Source organism: Talpa occidentalis, unplaced genomic scaffold (assembly GCF_014898055.3).
Source record: "Talpa occidentalis isolate TD23 unplaced genomic scaffold, MPIMG_talOcc4v2.1 talOcc4.3, whole genome shotgun sequence".
NCBI classification, from domain to species: Eukaryota; Metazoa; Chordata; class Mammalia; order Eulipotyphla; family Talpidae; genus Talpa; species Talpa occidentalis.
The window spans coordinates 140,169,844-140,188,433 of record NW_023603184.1 but is presented as its reverse complement, the minus strand read 5'-3'; the positions used below and the strand labels follow the sequence as shown (position 1 = coordinate 140,188,433).

The following is an 18,590-nucleotide window of genomic DNA, read 5'->3' as shown; positions in this document are numbered from 1 at the left end:
AGACAAGCGGAAAGAGCACGGTGAACCTCAGTTTCACTGCTTCTTAGGTCGGAGTGCTTGTTAATATACTGGATCAGAGAGTGAATGTGGAATTCCTCGTTTCTCCTTTGCCTTGCCTCCTAGCTGGACATTCAAAATGCAGATACGTCAACGGAGGCTCAGAAATCTGCTGAAGGCCCAGGCACGATGGGGAGGAATTGGGAGTAGAAACTCAAACTCTTGGTTCCCAGTCCAGGATCTCTGTTATAATCCTTTCACAGCTGGGTGAAGAGGAAACAGCCTTCATGAAAAATAGAGAGAGGCAGGGAGCTTTCGTCAGGTTTTAAAATCATTTTGCTGATGCTAGTTTTCTAAACATTTGGGTCATTAATTTACATTCCTTTTGCTGATATACTCCTGTTTTGTTTTTTTTGTTTTTTTTGGCTTTCTACACATTTCTATCAGTCTTTTAACTTCCCCTAATAATAAAAGAACTGCATGCTTATGTAGAAAATGGGGGGGAAATTGAGTGTATTCAGAGTAGGGAAAATTCCTGATGGCAATCACTATGAAATACTGTTGCATGTTGGGGGTCATAGGACTTTAAAAAAATATAACTAAGGAGAGTTAGTGAAGATAACTTTGCCTCCGGCTTTTTTGTACCTTTACATTTCTCCATTGGCCTTTTGCCTTCTATTCATTTAAATTGAATTGGACCTAAACTTTTTTGTGTGGTGGGGTCTGTAGAGTCAGGAATGGCCACAGTGCAGGTTTTCTATGATCCAGCAGACTGGGTAAAGGAGAAGTCGGAGTCCTCAGTGGTTTTTGCAGGCTTTTTATTATGATTTACCCGGTACACAGCAGGCAAGGGTGCTGGGGGGACAGGAGGCTGGCAGGCCTCCCAGCCCCCAGCAGGTCTTCACTTTATCTGGGCTCTTCGGCCTCCTCTCTGCTTTTCTCTGCTCTTCTCATGGCTCTCCTTCTCTCTCGGCTTCTGCTGGCGTCCCCGTGAGGCGGCCCTTAAAAGCCCAGTCTCAGCCCAGGTGAATCCCATCTACCTCTGCCCACACCCTACTCCAGGTGCCCACCATCAGGCATGCATTCAGGACCGCAAGGATCCATCAACGATCCTGAGGGCAGAGGGCAGAAAAGCCTGACATTTTTCCTTACCCTACAGGGTCCATTCCTTGTACCTTTCTTCAGGAGTGGCTATTGGATATTTTACAAAACTTGTGCATTTTATTTGATCTTTTTCCTGAGTGTCATTGAAACTGATGTGTTGCCTGCCATTCACATTTGGAAATCCTGACTTTTAGAACACATTTGAGGTGTTGTAGAATGGACTTTCAAGTTTAGGGTCAAAGAATGAGAAGACACCACAATGATAAGCAAGTCATGCCTGTGTATGTGTTTGGATTTTAGTGAGTGTTTGTTTGGGGTCGCTAACATATCTATTCCCTGCAGCAAAGATTCTTTTAAAAACTTGGAGTCAGAGTCTTTAGCCAAATGGTCTTTCTTAGATGCCCCTCCCCCCTTTTCTCAGGGAAGGTCTTAGGTTCGTGCAGAGCAGGTGTGAAGCAGAAAGTGACACTTGCCCAGCTGTTCAGATGAGAGCAGCAATGCACTAATGTGTGTTTGTGACTTTCCAGTCTCACAATGCTGGCACAGCTTTCAGAATTTTAGTTAGATCCTTCTTCAAGCTGCTGAAAGGGATTGTGTCCGATTTAATTGTTGGCGAGTTAATTTTGTTTTGAGGCCAATCAGTAACCATATCTGGGGAATAGTCCCATTTTACTTACGGAAAAACAAGACCTATGCAACACAATCATCTAAATGACTTACTGGCAGAGTTAAGAGCCAAATCCATCTTCCTTCCAGTTGTTACTAATTCTTCTATAAACACAAATTACACATTTCACTTGCTGAAGAAGCATCATGTTCTAAGAAGTTTTCCCCGGGCTCTGGCACCAATATCCAACCTTGATTTTCCTGTTGGCCACGCTCTTCTCATGCCCTTCCTGGCTGGATCTGTCAGGGAACTTGAGATTCTCATGGTCCGTGAAAGGGGCAACAGGAGAATCAGTCACCTCCATATTTTCTACTGTCTCTGAATTGCTTTTCATTTGAGCTACATAACCCTTTTAGGAGATGGGGCGTATGAAGTGAATGACAAAACTCTCTCTGAGAAGGAAACCTCTGGGGCGCTTGACTTGGCCCAGGAGTAGCTGCTTTCTTTTGAAGGGTTGTGTTCTCTGGGTGATAGAGACAAGGAAAAAATCCAGGGAAACAGAAACTGTGAGTTTCCCCTTTAAACCCAGATGGGATGTTACCAGCACCTTCCTGCACGTGCAGGAGAGAGGAAGGAATGCTGACTTGGGATACGGAGTGCTACCAGATGCTTGAGATGTGAGACTAATTAACATTTGGCCCATGTTCTTCTAATTAACTTTCCTCTGCAAGAAATACTACCCTTACTGCTCCCCCACCTCCAAAATACACATAGCCAAACCCCCCAAAACCAGGCCAATTAAACGAACAAACTTTTATCATTTCACGCCAGCCCTACCCGCTGTCTACTCAGCCCACCGTCCTTGGTGACAGCTTCTAATGGTTTCTTGAGTGAAGTACAGTATCAGTGGGTCAGATGACTTCTAGGAAGCTTTTTTGTACTGTTATGCAGTATACAGAAATGGACCAACTTGGCTGCATTTAGGGTTCATCAACCATTGCAAATGATTCTTCAAATGTTTTGGGTTTGGTAAAACCTAAAACACATTTTTGCCCAGCACTTTTCCTCCTTAATTTTTCAAACTGTGTATTTTAGGGAAAATTTGATCCATATGGTTTTGATTCATTTACTCTTATATCATTGACATTTTTTTTTCCTACAGAGCCATTTGATATCCAAGAAGCTTTCTGAGCCTTTTCTATGTTCATTTTAAGCATTTTCCTCCTTAAAAAGAGGAAGTCCTCTTTGCAACCTCAGAGGCCATAAATTTTGAGTACTCTCTCAATTCAGCAATACTTAAATACATTTGGTATAAATCTGGTTTATTATGAACACATTTTATGTTTAGAGCAGATGGGCAGATTTTCGTTTCTGGTTTATGAGTGAAACCAATGACAAAATAAGAAAATAGGTTTAAATTACAAAAAAAAGTTTTGTTTTAGAGAATGTTTAACTGTTATTAATAAATCCCCACGGTAAAAAACTATGCTCAGAGGCCTCATTTCAAATTTTGTCCAGGTCCTGGGTAAGATGTAATCGAATAACCGGTACACCTGTCCTATTTCATGGATAATCTATTGAGGAAAGAAAAAATTCTCATAAAGCTCTGTGTACCAGGCTCAAAGTTGCTTGAATGTTTGCTCAACACTTAGCACCTCAGGAACAAAGAGTAGGTCTGCAGATCTCATCAGGTTTATCAGCCACTCCTCTGTGAAGTCTGGTTGCATCATCATAGCTTTGTGGAGATGAGATACTGTCTCTGAAACAGACTAAGAAAGGGCCGAGAGATTTCTAAACTAATGGGACTGTGGTCAATAGTGATGGTGCCAGGATCAACTTTAGTTCTTATTCACATCTCACAAAAGAGAAGCTTTAACTCAACCACCCATCCAGTTGCTTTTAAAAAATAATATTAAAATTGAGATTATTAGTGTGTAATGTATGTAAATTGCATATTTGGTGTCAGCTACGCTTATTAGGCAGCTTCTCCATTTCATGCATATATGTATTAGACTGTCGTGGTTCCATTTCAAATTAGATTTCAATTGCTCAGCACAGTTTCTTTTGACAAACATTTGTTAATCCTGAAACTTATTAGGGAGAAGCATTTAAGTGTTAATATGTGTACACAAAATTCGAGACTGCTTTTGATTTTGCTTGTCATTTTTCAGACCACACTGCTCACAATTATCTCAAATTCCTTAGCTGCCAGGCAAGAAGATGGTTCTTTGTCCATTGAAGGTGCAAGGTCTACTGTGGATCCACTTATTATGTGGATTGGGTCTGCCATTGAGAAAGGTTGTGATGGGAAGTTTTCTCTTTCATATGGGGAGAAAATCTCATTCAGGCTGTCATGGGCAGTTTTGACCTTGTCTTGTCTCAATGTGTGAAATATCAGTCAGGTTTACCTTGGTAGCAGGACCAGCTCCTGTTTCAGGAGAGCTATTTTTTTCTGGGTGTTTTCAGGCACACAACATGATTGCCACATCATTTGGTTTGTGTATTTCACACACAGGTTGCAGATCCTGTGCCTTCAGCTACCTTCATCTTCCAGAACAATGCAGAACAGGTGGCCTGCCACCCACTGACTTCCCAACAGGGATACTTTCTTCTCTCCACTTTCCAGAATTTCATCTGTGGAAGAAAAAGGAGTGATTTTGATGAAAAAGATTGGTTGGGTGTCCAACAAAGCTCGGGCAGAGAGACATTCCGTACAGAGGGGGCAGCCTCTTGAAAGTTTAAGCCTCTGTTTCTTTTCTAAAGTAGACCATGATCTCCAAGCCAGACCTGTAGAAGCCTTCATGTTTGTGAAGGCACAGGGATGTTTGTGATCACTAATGAGCACATTTCAGCAACACAAGAATAACCGTTGACCACTTGCAGGTTTCCATTCTGCCATGTTAGGTTTTTGAACTTTTCTGCTTGTGCTGAAGACACAACTATTAATCCACTTGTTGAATCAATGCAGCCTGTAATTGACCTGGTGCCTTGGGTTTTTCTCTGAAGGCTGTGGTTGCTACTCTTCAAGACTGTGAGGAGAGCCCTGGTTTATGTCAGCACCAGCCACAGCCTCTCGAGTTAGCTACAGATTTGAAGAATTATGGGAGATACAACCAACTTGGTTAAAATCTCTTTTTTTAAAGAAATGTAGGGAACAGCAGCCAATGACTGAATTTTACACCGTGTGACTAAAAGAAGCTCCAAGAAAATGCTTCTTGCTGAATTAATTTTTTTTGTGTGTCTGTTGAATTGGTTTAAATAGAAACTCCATCAGCTATTTTCGCCTGTATATTGGGCAAGTCAAATGCAACAACCCCAGGGTTTTTAGGCCCATTTGAATTCCTTTAGCCATTGAGGAGAAAAAATTGAGTGTGATTGCTTAGTCTATAACTAAACTACTAGAATAAAAAGTTTTTCTTTGTAGTCAGTAATACACAGCAAAGCCGTGCTGGATTCTAGTGTGAGGCCAATGGTCTGAATCAACCCTTTATATGTGGTTGGAATGCAATGTAAAGCTTTTAATTTATTACTGCATTTGCAAAATGGCAATATCTACAGAAATCTGAATACTTGCATATTTATTCAATTAGGAGCTGAATGTGCGCTTTGTGCTGCAGACACAGAAGACTGGATTCAGTCATTAGTTGTGTACTATTTTTTTTGTTTTTTTTTTTTTTCCTAAAGAATCTGTCTCTGCAAAACAGTCTGGGTTTCATCAGAGGTGTATATTTTTCAATGTACAGTATAATATTTAAAAATTACTCTTGACATTTCACTAGAGCTCAGTAAACTCGAGTTGCTGAGATTAGTGATTGCATTGTCCCTGCTGAATGGAAAGAGATAGCAAGCTGGGATAATTTTAAGACAGTGCGTTTTGTAGAATCACAGGGTAGAGTTTCCACATCGAAGGGAATTATTTCTTTACTGTGAGATGACTGTGTAGCCAGTCCTCAGTGCTGAGTTAATAAAGGAGGCAAGCATTTTTTAAAGAAGTAAATATCTTTTTTTTCCATCAAAACATAACTCATGTCTCATTTGGGGCAGCTTGCTTTAAAAAGCTAATTAAACTATTGCATCTGTTCTGAAATTTAAAAACCCCCTAGAGAGCAGATCCTCCATTTGTATGACTCCATGGGAAAATTTCTAGTTCACTGTCAACTCTTCTATGATTCTTCCAGGCAGAATTTCTTTTTTAGCCTCCGCGAATGCTGCATTCATGTGCTCATACTTGGCTAAAACACCTACCACCTTGTAATATATTATAAACTTATCCATTCTGCATTTGGACTAGGAATTTCTAGAGGATGAACACTAGATTACAGTCAACTTTGAACATCCAAAAACCCAGTGGGCATCTTGAAACAATGGTTTAAGGACAGAGGATCCTGAATCCATAATTTGGTAAATGTTAGAAATTATATCCCTTCATCTCTCCAAGTCCCGTTGTACAGTAGCCTTGTAAAGTCTCTGACACATGGGTCAGTGTTTTCCCACTGAACCATGGAGCCCTTTTGTTACGGCTCAAACTCCCAAGCTTTTGTTGTCTGAATTTTTTAATAGTTTTTATTTTTATGGTATTTTTAGGTTGGTAGCAAAATCAAGCAACAGGTAGAGATTTCTCACCTACCCCTCTCTCCCACACATGCAGAGCCTCTTCATCAGCCACATTCTTCTCACCAAAGCAGAATATGTGTCCAAACAGATGAGCCTCCACTGACACATCACCCATCATTGATATTAGGGTTCACTCTTGCGTGACACATTTTATGGCTTTGGACAGAGGTACAATGACATATACTCATCATTAGGGTACCATACAGGATTTTTTCTTTACCCTACCATAAAAATCCTCTGAGCCTCACCTATTCATCCCTTTTCTTCCCCTAATTTCAAGCAACCACTCATCTTTTTACTGTCTCCATAGTTTTGCCTTTTCCAGAATATTATTTTATGCCTTTGCAAACACACTTTGGAATTTTACGGAACATTTCAAGGAAGTGCTGAGTGAAAGAAAACACGATTCCTCCACTTCTAAAATGGTTCCCTCGATTTTTCCACAAATGAATTTCTCTATTTGGTGTCTGATGTCATCTTGGACACATTGTCAACCCTTTTTATAAGAACTAAGCGGGGGGGGGGGGGGAAAAGGCTAGTTTTAAAGAAGAAACTATAAACTGCTTAATAATGTCTAGAGAAGACAAAGAAGGGTGTGCAGGAGAGAAAGAGAATTCCTGTTGAGTGGGTTGATTGTCATGTAGATATAGCTCAGTGATTGTAGAAAGGAATCCCACCATCTTAGACTCCAGCACTTGTCTGCCATTTGCTTGCTGTGCATCTTCAGGCAAGTTACTTAAACTATCTCAGCTTGTTTCATATTCTTGTTAAATTTGAAGATATTTTTAAAAGAAATGCCCTACAGAGCTCTTCTGAGAAATACAGTCCTTAGGAAATTTAAATGTTTTATTAATACAGTAATAATACTGTGACAGCAGCGCTTTTATCATTGTTCACTTAAAAATCTCCTTGAAACTCTGAATCCCTGACAATATTTGTCCCTGGCAATGAAGGCTAATATGGAAACTCAATAATATCAAAGGAAAAAATACTTTCTTGGTAGACGGGAGAAATTTTAAGTATTCTGCTAAAACTTTTTCAAGAACTAAGGGCAAATGCTAGTGTCCCTTCAGAATGCAGTGTTTGTAATGTGCATGGAGCGTAATAGTCCTCAGAAGACAGTGTACAAAGTTGGTTTTGCTCCATTAGTTCAGATCACAGTCACATCGAGAATCCACTGCAACAACCAAGAATCAAAGGTCCTCCGTAGGGCTAAGAGTGGGGAGGGGACAGAGTCATCCTATTGTTTCCTTTTCTTTTTCTGCAATATATTATTGTCATGAATGCATTAAAAAAGACACAGCCCAGCTTCTTGGATACTAGATAACTGGATACATTAGAAGCCTGCTACCTACCTAAAGGTTGGAGAATCAGACAAATGCTTTGCTTTTCTCTCACCAGCAAAGGAAAAAGGTAGCTCAGACGACAGGCGCAATAGCAAGTTTGAGAAAGTACAAGGCAATCTCAGTAATTTTGAGTTAACCATTTGGGGAACTTTCTTTTAATCACCAAATTGCACAGACTCTATTTTCTTGAGATCTGCAGGGGCAGATTTAATTTCTCTAGATCAAAGAGCTGTGTATGTGGCTTTATTGTGGGCCCTGCATATTGCCAGCCTCCATGAAGCTGCCTGTGCAGCAGGAGGCAAGGCTACTTGATCAAGGATACAAGGACATGTTCAGGTAGAAAAAGGGAGGGAATGAAGGTAGGTGGGATTTGAGTTTAGTGGCTTAGTAGCTTCTGGTCCTTGCCAGGTTGTGTTCTTTGGTGTCACAGATCTTCAGAGTCACTAGTTTCTATACCTTTTTAAATGAAGGCTTATTCTGTCTTATCACAAAGCCTGTGAAATAGACCAGAAAACATTTCCTCAAGGATACGCTCGTTCTTGATATCTACTCATTAAATCAGTATCATTTAGTCTTTTTAGTTGGCTCTTTTCTTTATCAAAGGACATGCCTTCCTTCACATGAAGGGAAGTGTAAGGAAGCTTCTCCTCTATGATCTTAGGGCATTCAGGAATGGAGTCTGTGCCATTGGCTTTGGGAAGCCGCAGAAATATTTGCCTACATTACATATGGTCTGGAAGAAAGAAGAAATTTCCTGGTGGAGCTGGGCCACTGTTTTACTCCCCAAGAAGCTAGAATGTCTGCTCTCCACGTGGTTGGAGACTGGGAGGAAGGGAAAATTTGAGGGGCTTGGGAGTAGAGGTAACTCAACATCCATCTGCCCCGGAGGGTGCTTTCTTCTAAATTGCAAAGCTGATTTCTAGTTTTTGAGGGTTTTTTTTTTTTTTTTTTTTTTTTTTTTTTTTTTGTGAATCTCAGACAGAGCAGGCAGTTAAAGTTCAATAAGGCGTGCATTTACAAATGATTTTTTAGGGTGAATCAGCCAGCCTTGTTTTTCCTTAAATGCAAGTTTATCTTTGGCAAATAGAGATCAAGTTTTAAAGGCCATCTCATTGAACTGTAGTGGGATGTTCAAGTACAGAGTTTTTCCCATTCTATATTTGGAATCCCAGGTCACAAAGGGTCACTTCATATTTAGCAAACATGTCCTGAAGTAGTCATGAAATTAAACCAAGATATATGTTTGATTTTCCACAGTCATGTTTTTAGACAGGTTTTTGAAACGGTGAGAGGTTTGATTGCATATCCTTTAGCAGGCTATTGAGGTGGGGAGAAATTTCCTGAAATGAGAAGACTTAACAGCAGGTAATGTCATTCCTCCCAGAAAGAGTTTGAGACTCTTTGTGTTAAGTGATGAATGAGGGTATCTGACCCGCATCTGTTTTACATTAGAATGGAACATTGCCCTGACATCCTTAGGAGCATTTGTCAAGATTCCCTGGACAGAGCTTCTGTAAATTACATGCTGCAAATGTGTCAGGGTCAGATAAGAGGATATCATTAACTCTCCCAAGTTTACTCAGGGCTCCGTCAGTCCATCTTAATATGCTAAGGGCCAACAATTTTCCTTGAGCCGTTTCGTTATATTTTTCATTCATAGAAGAAAAAAATATGCATGCTACCCCTCCCACCCACCCCCAATATTGCACATGTTCTTTTCTTATAAATCATATTAATTGTAGACATGGTCACAAAGCATATTAAATGCAGGCATGCGTAAATGAATTAAAACATATGAGAATTTTATTACAGCCCATGGTGGGTCTAGAACAGTCAAATACCAACTGTATTAACTGGCATTGTTTTTCATTTAGGTGGAATAACTTTTTCTTAATGGACTTTATTTTACTGGTAATAAATGGGCATGCTGTGATGGTTCATCATTACTTCGATGTGAACTCTGTCTCCAGGCCTCTTGCAAACCATTTCTATGCTAATTCTTTGCCTAGATTTAGACTAGTCATCAGTCCCTAAAGAACAGTGTTATTAATTTGACAGATTAGCTCTGCTGCGATGTAAGTATTTTAAGGAATTGATAAAAGTCTGTCAATGATCCCAGGACTGGAGATTAAAACCTATCTATCACTTAGAGTTTAACTGAGAAAGTACTAACTGTGCTCTTTCCAAGTAAAACTTGGAAATATAGGCAGCACATGAATCACACTTGTCTGACACTCACGCGCTTTCATCATGCATTAAACATAGCTACTTGTGAAATGGGCGCTAAGGATTTCAAGCCAAAAGAAGGACGTGCTTAGCTGGACATTTTACACACACTGGCTTTCTAGCTGGTTAGGGGAAGGTCAGTCATGCCCTTTCCATAACTCCTGGTCTGGGTGAGAAGGTCACCGTTCTTACCTTAAGAGAAACTTCTCCCTTCAGGCAACTTCCCTCTTACAGCTTTCAAACAGACAGGACCAAAAATCTAATTATTTAGATGCTAATCAACTGCAGGATAATTCCTAAGGCATTTGAATCTGAAGACAACATTTTGAGGAAATCTCCTCTGTTCAAGTTTAGGCTTTTCAGCCTCCAAGATATAGTCACTGAAGTTTAACCATTACATGACCCTTGTTGTACCCATACGGGGCAAAATACATTTGGAGAAACACTGAAATATTTTTCTTTGGTTCTGGAAATAAATGATATCCAAATTAAAAAAATATATATATGGATAGTCAATAGACTTTTGGAGGAAAGAAGTAAAAAATACAAACTCTTTATATCATACCAAACTGTAATTCACAATGGATTTCTAAAATGCAATTAAATGTCTATTATTAAATGTCAAATCAGAAGAACATCTGTTTACTAGAGAACAAAAAGAAAATAAAGACATGAGCCAGGATTCCTTCTAAGGAAAAATGAAGCGCCTCGATATACATCCTAATTTGCTAAATCATTTCAGATTTCTGATAAGCTCTGAGCGGCAAAACCATAACACTTCTGCCAAGACAAATATTTTCCAGACACATTGTTTTAAATGTAAATCTTAATTTGGTCCATGGTTTTTATCTTTTATATTTAATCTTACAATAGGAAAATTAATTCAAGAGAAATATGGCATGAAGCAATTGTAAAGAGTTAGTTTTTCCTGAACCATATAATCTTCCAATCAAGATATAAACAACCTATTTAGAGTTCTGAAACTTGAGAATGAGCTTAAAGAGATCTTCAGAAAATGTCTCTAATAATGCGAACCGTGCTGGACCACTATTCTAAGGCTTTGAATTCACTTTTCAAGGTTATCCATAAAAAATTTAGCAGCCATGTCCAGGAAATGTTTTTTGGAGGTAATAATTTATAAATATACTTGTTAGATATTTGTTTCTTCCCAGATCCCTTAGATCCCTCATCTAAGAGTTGTACTCAACCAAAAATGAAAAGAAATTCCTCTCCCAATATCCCATCCCCATGAGACAGATCTTATTAAAGAAAAATTCTTTTCCTGGTCATTGAATCTCTTGCCCTTACCTGGTCTTTAATAAGAATGGGATTGGTGTTCCTTAGAAATTTGTAGCCTTGAATTTTGTTCTTTTCTTTTGAATTTGTTTGTGAAAACCTAGCAGTTGGGTTCTCCCCAACTCAAATTTTTAAAAAATCAAGCAAAAATGCTGTCAGCCTTATCATAAAAATAGTTCACTAATGGTTTATGCGGGGTGGGGGAACCCACTTTGCAACAAGTATTTTATTTTAGGCTTTGAATTACAAATTGCTGTAGGAAGATCATGTAGAAAAGAAAGGCTAACAGTATTCTTAAAAAGAAAATATGACTGGAAGACACGCCATAACCATATTGGGGGCGTCTAAGAAGTTTGTTTACCAATTTCTTTGTGCAGCAAAAAGAAATTTCCATAGCTTCTCTTGAACCACATGAAATACCCAATAGCCTTTAAAGAAATGTACATAAAAGTGTAATGTGACCCTTCCACAGAGATTTGAGGTTTTAAATTATGTTTGGGGAAAGTAATGCATTTTGTATCGATAGATTCACTATTTTTTCCCCAACACAGAATTCCTTTTTAAATGAAAAGTTATGATGTGTATTTCTCAGGGTTTCTCAATGTGAAATAGTGAAATAAATCACAGTAGTTTTAATTACTTATTAATCTCAGTTTCAGATCAAATGCAGGAACATATTAAAGCCTCTTTGGGAGGAACATATTAAATACAGGAACATATAAAAGCCTCATACAGCTCTTGAGAAAGAGAACACAGTCTCAAAATGTGACTCTGTCTCTTGGGTTTTATCAGTGACATCAAAGGGACCTCAGATAACAGCCTCTGATCTCCTTTCTCTTCTCCCATTAGCCAATGTGAGTGTTGGGCTGTTCCTTGCTATGACAGCTTCTCGCCTCCCATTCATCCAGCATCCATTCCCCCGTTGGGTCCTGTTCTGGAATGTCTTACAGATACTGTGCCCTGGAAGCTTTGAGGAACCATCTTTCTATTGCCTGGAATATGGTCCTAGCAGACCATCCTGTCTGTCCTCCATCCTCTCATAGATATATTGCAAGGTCTTGGACTTAAATCCTGTCCTAAAGGATTTTCTGACTCAACTGTTGCAAAAAGTTGCTACATGAATAACATCACAAACCCAATTTTGCTTATAGGAAGACCTCATTTTTTTCTCTTTTAGGATCTTCATGGATTCCCACCCCCTTTCTGCCCCCATCATGAACAAAGTTATTGCTGCCTTCAAAGTTATGTAAACAAGAAATGTATGGCAGAGAATTGAAAAAAAGTTTATCGCAAAAATGTACATATACCTCATGGGGGAGTGTGCATGTTTTGAATAAAATTCTGCTCTTATTCTTCAGCTGTAACTGCATATAGAGTAGCCCATGTTTCCTTAAAGTGATAGACTATCAAATGAGTTCCCAGCCATATTTCCATGAAGGACGCTATTCATTTAAAATCTATATCCCTTTACCCAGTACGTCTGCACGTTTTATTTTTCCCCCTCTAAATCAATACAGTTACAAAATTTGTTTCCTAAGTGCTTGTTTTTTTCTTGGCACCACTTATTTACAGCACAAAGTTTGTGCCTTGTGCCATTATCCCCCTTTCATTTAAAAAAAAAAATCACATTTTTTCTATATTTTGATTTCCTGGTTCCATTCTTGCCCATCAGGCCAGTACACAAAGAGATACCGCTGGTTGGAAAGAAGTGTGTCTGGCCTGGAACAATCTCTCTTTTCTTCTGATAGACATGAGTAATAAATAAAATATTTAATAAATTAGTATGCCAACTGAAGTTTATGAATATTCCAAGTGTACACGGTAAAATCAACGTTATAAGGCCAAAGAAAAGGGAAAAGGAAAAACCCATGTAGGTAGAACATTCAGGAAGCAGCTGAGTGCATGTAGGTTATGTTCAAGGGATTCACATGGGAAAGTGAATTTATTAACTTTCAGGCAACAGCATTGGTGGAACCTATGTGGCCCCCTGCTCTGGGGGCCTTCCAGTCGCCTACAGTTGTGAATACAACTGACTATATTAATTTATTTGACTTTCACCTTCCCTAGATCCCCAATAAAACACAACTATGCTCTGTCACATGTGATGATTTTTTTGGGAACATAAATCATATCTAGAGATTAAAAAAAGAGATTTCACTACAAAGCTCAGAACATTCAGATCCCCTGGAGTGTTCTTTGGAAATTGAGGTATAACCAATTTGTTTTCCCCAACCCGGTCTGCTTCCCCAGAGCTCACATGCACAACAGCTCAGTGGCAGGCAGACAAGGAAGTGGGGCACAGGGGCGCTCGGGTAAGGCAAAGGACGTCAGTGGCTGGTTCAAAAGAAGGAAGAAATGCTAACCCAGAGAAGGTGGCCAACAGATTTTGCCTCTCTATTTTATTATCCCCTGGGACTAATTGAAGATGGATCAGTTTAAAGCTCTATTTCAAGAAGATTTTGTTTAGCTCTGAGGATTATGCAAACTCTGCCCAAAGGGGATTGTGGCCTCATTGTTTTTAGAATCTAATTTAGGAAGCTTTCTGGAATGCAAGACTAGCCCCTCCCTTCTGCCTTGCCGGGACCCCCTAGATCCAAGACCCTCTCGCCTGAATTACTCTGGTGGACAGCCCAAGATCTAGATAGAATCAGAGCTCCAGTTCCATTCCTCGCTTCTATTTGTGCACTTCAGTCTCCACGTGCCTCACCAGTCCTCAAACACAGAAGCACTATTGGGACAGGCTGGCAATTGTAGGCCCCTGCAATTAAATACTTTACAAGCAGGTGATCTTTTGTGAAGGCTCCCCATTCAGCAGTGGATTTCTTCCTCGAATGCCTTTTGAGCCCTGCCACTGACTTGTATGAAGTTGAGAAAAATCACTTCCTTACGCCTGTGGCAGTTTTCCAGCTGCAAAATTAATTATCCACTTACTTCCATCCCCGGGAGTTGCAAGGGTCAGCGAGCCTGAGTGGGAGAAACATGTCAGTTTGCTAATCTGAAGATTGTTCTGTTATCACTTTTTTTTAAAGTTGTCTTGCTCTCCAGGGTTATTTATAAAACCAGATAGATGCTTCATAACACCTTTGCAGTTCAGGCATTTCTTTCCTTTTAACCCTTCTTATAGGAAATGTTAGTTTAGAAAGGAAATGAAAGTTTAGTTTAAATGTTAGTTTAGACAGGATAGGTTATAGAGGAGGTCACTTGGAGAACCATTCCTCATACCTTCATTCATTCCCCGAGAAATGCCACGCGCTGTGTTAAGCACTGGGGATAAAAAGATGAGTAGGTTCTCCCCTAAAGCGCTCACAATTCAAAGTAGGTCATCTAACTTGTGATTCTCCAGTGGTGGGAATGAGTAAGCCGGGAGGGAGGGAGTCATTCTTTCTAATTTCTGAAGGATGATCATGATAGGGCGGGGAACTTTCTTAGCAATGCTAGGAAAAAAGACACAGAGAGCTTCAAATACAGAATTTGATTTGCATTCACTTTAAAAAAAAAAGCAAATGTTTGTTTATTTTTTTTAAAGATTTATTTATTTATGCATACAAGAGCTGGGGTAGAGGCTAGAGATATGGGGCGGGGGTGGTGAGAGGATTCACCAGAGACAGAGTGGGGAGCAGAACAGGCAGATCTACTGAAATACACTGCTGAGGGAAGCAGCGGGTGAGACAGGAGAGGTCTGCAGCGCCATGTGGGTAGCTCCCTGGCCGTCTGGGGATCGAACTCGTGCTGCAGAGTCTGCGGATTGCTTCATAGTGCTGTGCTTAACCCCTTGCGCCACCAGGGAGGCCCTGCAAATGTTTGTTTAAAATCATACCTGAATCTTCCAGATGTAATATATGATCAGGTATTGTTCTCTGTGAACAGATACAATTTCTCTCTCTGTCCCTGCATCTCTGTCTCCATGTCCTTTTGTCCTCCTGTCCTTGTGTCACTCTGTACCTCCTTTTTTCCCTCTCCTTTGAATTTCTAGTTGACTTTATCACTGTGGGCAAGGTGTACTCTCTCCCTTCCCTTTTCTTTCCCATCCTCCCATCTTCTTGCCTCCTCCTTTCCTTATGCAAAGCTGCCAGAGGCTATCATTGCGTGATGTCATATCTCCATGCCGAATTGAGGTCACTGACTTCTGGGTACCTCTTTAGTGGGAGATTTCTGTGGAACTAAAATCTGGTCTTTTCCAGTTATTCTTTCAACTCTAGCATGACTTGGTCCTCCCTGCATTCTAATGCTTCCTGATCTGCCTGTTTATTTTAGGTGATGGGACTCCTGACCAACCATGGTGGGGTACCCCATCAGCCCCAGACTGATTACGCTCTCTCCCCTCTCACTGGGGGCCTGGAACCCACCACCACGGTGTCGGCCAGCTGCAGTCAGAGACTAGACCATATGAAGAGCTTGGACAGTCTGCCCACATCTCAGTCCTATTGTCCACCCACCTACAGCACCACGGGTTACAGTATGGACCCCGTCACAGGCTACCAATACGGGCAGTATGGACAAAGTAAGCCTCAGACTTTCTAGGGGTGAAAATTTTCAAATCTTTCTTAAGAAAGGGGAGGAGGTGACACGAATAAGCCTTATGTTCCAGGATCACTTTTGTGGTGAAGCCAGCTGATGGGTCCAGCAAGGGCTCCCTTGTATGATTATTTTCTTAAGTGATGTCAACAACATCTTGCGGTTATTAATTTCTGAGACGTGAAACCTGATTGCCACTAGGTAAAACATGAGGGTTGGCCAAAATGAAGTAACCCCTGGCATTAGAAACACATGTTCTTAATGAGGTCAGCTCAAGGATCATATGGGGTATAATCCCAAGGACACAGAGTTGTGTCAAACTTGTCTCAGGAATAAAAATATTAGCCTCGATCCTTTGATACCACAATATTAAATATGACATTGTCAGCCTGTAGCTGATTTTGCCCCTTGCTGTGAATTGTCTCAGCACGACCTAAAAAGCTGTGTGTGTTTCCTTCCAGGTGCCTTTCATTATCTCAAGCCAGATATTGCATAAGTGAACTGTCCACTAGGAGCTAAAACTGGCCCTGTTTCCATGAAGAATCTTCTCAGAAAAAAACAAAAATCATCCTTTGATGGGGCAGTCTCAACAGGAGATCAAGGAGAGTGATTGATTTGCTTTCTCCAGTAGTTGGTTTCAAATACTTTTGAACATGTTGGACAAAAGCAAAGGAGAAAAGGAAGACCCGGGACAATAAAAGACAAATGCAACATTTTAAGGCAGTGGTTTGACATGGCTCAATATCAAATTATCCCAGCACTATATTGCTGATGATCGAGAGAGAAAACATTCCGTGTGTGTGTGTGTGAGTGTGTGTGTGTGAGTGTGTATGTGTGTGTGTGATTTACCTGGACTAGTTTGAGCAAGCAGAATGTTCTCAAATATAGTGGGAGAATACTCTAAACTATAACATGTTTGATGTCCAATGCTGATTCTTCTACAACTTTAAAACTGCTCACTCAATGAAGCAGAAATGGAGGAACCCTTAACTTTTACACACTGGAAATTGATACAAACATAATGCTACCATTTTTAGGAAGGTAGACTAGATGTAAAGGACCTCCCAAATAAATTATTTGTTATCGTGTCCTTATTTGTAATCCAGTTGTCAATAAATGTCTTCAATGGACCTGTCTTGCTAATAGGATATGGGATAGCAGGAAGAAAAGCTTGCTTTTTTTCCCTGTGTGGGAGCGGGGCATGACATTTTTCCAATTCATTTTCATTTGGAAACCAACCTGGGCGGGGGAGGGCATGGCGGAGAGGATTGACATGCATGCCCACAGCTGCTTATCAGTGTGCAATACTGTGTACCTCACCAGTGCTTTGGCAATGGCCAAGGCCATATAACAGAATCAAAACTATATTTTTGCAGGTGCTTTATTTTCGCAGCCCATGATTCATTGTGGTAGAATGCAGTGATGTTTGCCATTTGCTGGACAACCAACACCCGGCTTGCTCCTTTTCATTAGAGGCCGTGTTTGAGAATAATGCTTTTGAAAGGACTACGTTTACATTCTTCTCTTTTCTATGAAAGGCAGGGCAAGAACAGAAATGTCCACATGGCTCTCATGTACTTTTAAATTATACAATGATATCCAATATTAAAGATTATAGGAACTGAGGTTTACATACACTTGTGTGGTGACATTTTAGAATGTCAATAAATTTGTTTTTGAGATGTTCAGAGGAACAAGAAGGTGGAAGGCAGTGTTATTTATTTCTTTCTATTCTTCAAACCATGAACGAGGTAGGCACAAATACATTCCTGTTAGAGTTGAGAACTAGGATATAGCGAGTTAGTGAGACTAGACATAGTACCGAGCTTAGTTCATACATTGGTCTTAGAGGGTGGTGAATCAAGAGAAGTGCTATCTTTGTGTTGCAGCCTCAACCAACAACAATGTGTTGTAAAAATGTCTTTCATGTAAAAAGTGCAGTAAATATTTACTATTTATAATGAATAAACAGTTATGAAAACTTGCCCAACACTGCTTCTTTTTGGGAACTGGTGGATGTAGTATTCACAAAACTTGCAAATGGGGAGCCCAGCCAAACAAAGGCTCGTTTCCAATGTGCCTTTTAGATTGGACTAGTCCATGGACAAATAAGGTGACACCACCCACAATTGTATTTACTTGAAGAATCTCGGGTGAACACTCTTTTAGGGGGGAAGTCTGTATTTTCATAGATGTGGACTCTAGGGAAAAAACAAACCAACCAACAACCCAAGTCCACCCTCCTGTCTCCTTGGTTATCTTAGAACTATCAGATCCTCCCACTGTCATTTGGAAGCAGACTACCTATCTCCAGCTTCATCTTTTTTATTATCACCACTGAGATTTTTACTGAAACTCTCATGTATTATTTTAGAAGCTTCTTCACTCTTCATTAAAAACATCATTTCCTACTTTATTTATTGTTCTTGCCTCTGTCCTGTCACCTTTCCTTCACCACCCCCTCTGCACAGCATTCATTCATTCATTCCACCAGCAAATGGGTCTATGTGGAAAAGCATTCAGAACACGCAGGCTCACCAGAAGCCTGGAACACACTTCCCAGGACAAGAAAGAATGCAACTTTTATAACCTTGTGTGTGTGGGGGGGAGGGGGCTGTTGTAAACAAAGAGCCCATTGGCTGAGCTGTTGCTAGGAAGGAGGAGATTACCTCTCTCATTGGCTGAGCTGTTGCTGGACAGGGCGGAGCTTCCTTCCTCCTGGGGCAGGAGGAATTACACTCCCATTACATGAAGAAGTGTTGCCAGGACGTGGAGTCATACAACAGAAACCGATCTTGCATACCATTTTCTCTTCCCTCCTGATCTCAGAACATGTGTGTGTGTGTGTGGGGGGGGGTTGTGTATGGTTTTGACAAACATATTTA

At 40.3% G+C, this 18,590-nt stretch overlaps 1 protein-coding gene across 3 annotated transcripts in view; it reads left to right on the top strand.

Annotated features, from left to right (window-relative positions):
* The window catches only part of PAX3 (paired box 3), a 96,743-nt gene extending 79,053 nt beyond the window's left edge, over nucleotides 1–17,690 (top strand). For 2 of the 3 annotated variants that reach the window (XM_037521908.2, XM_037521907.2), the window contains exons 8-9: nucleotides 15,445–15,691; nucleotides 16,167–17,690. In XM_037521908.2, the coding sequence (XP_037377805.1) occupies nucleotides 15,445–15,691; nucleotides 16,167–16,201 (282 nt within the window). In that variant the 3' untranslated portion in view covers nucleotides 16,202–17,690. The remainder of the gene's footprint in view (nucleotides 1–15,444; nucleotides 15,692–16,166) is intronic. The other variant, XM_037521909.2, reaches the window with a different exon arrangement.
* Nucleotides 17,691–18,590: the final 900 nt, after the last annotated feature.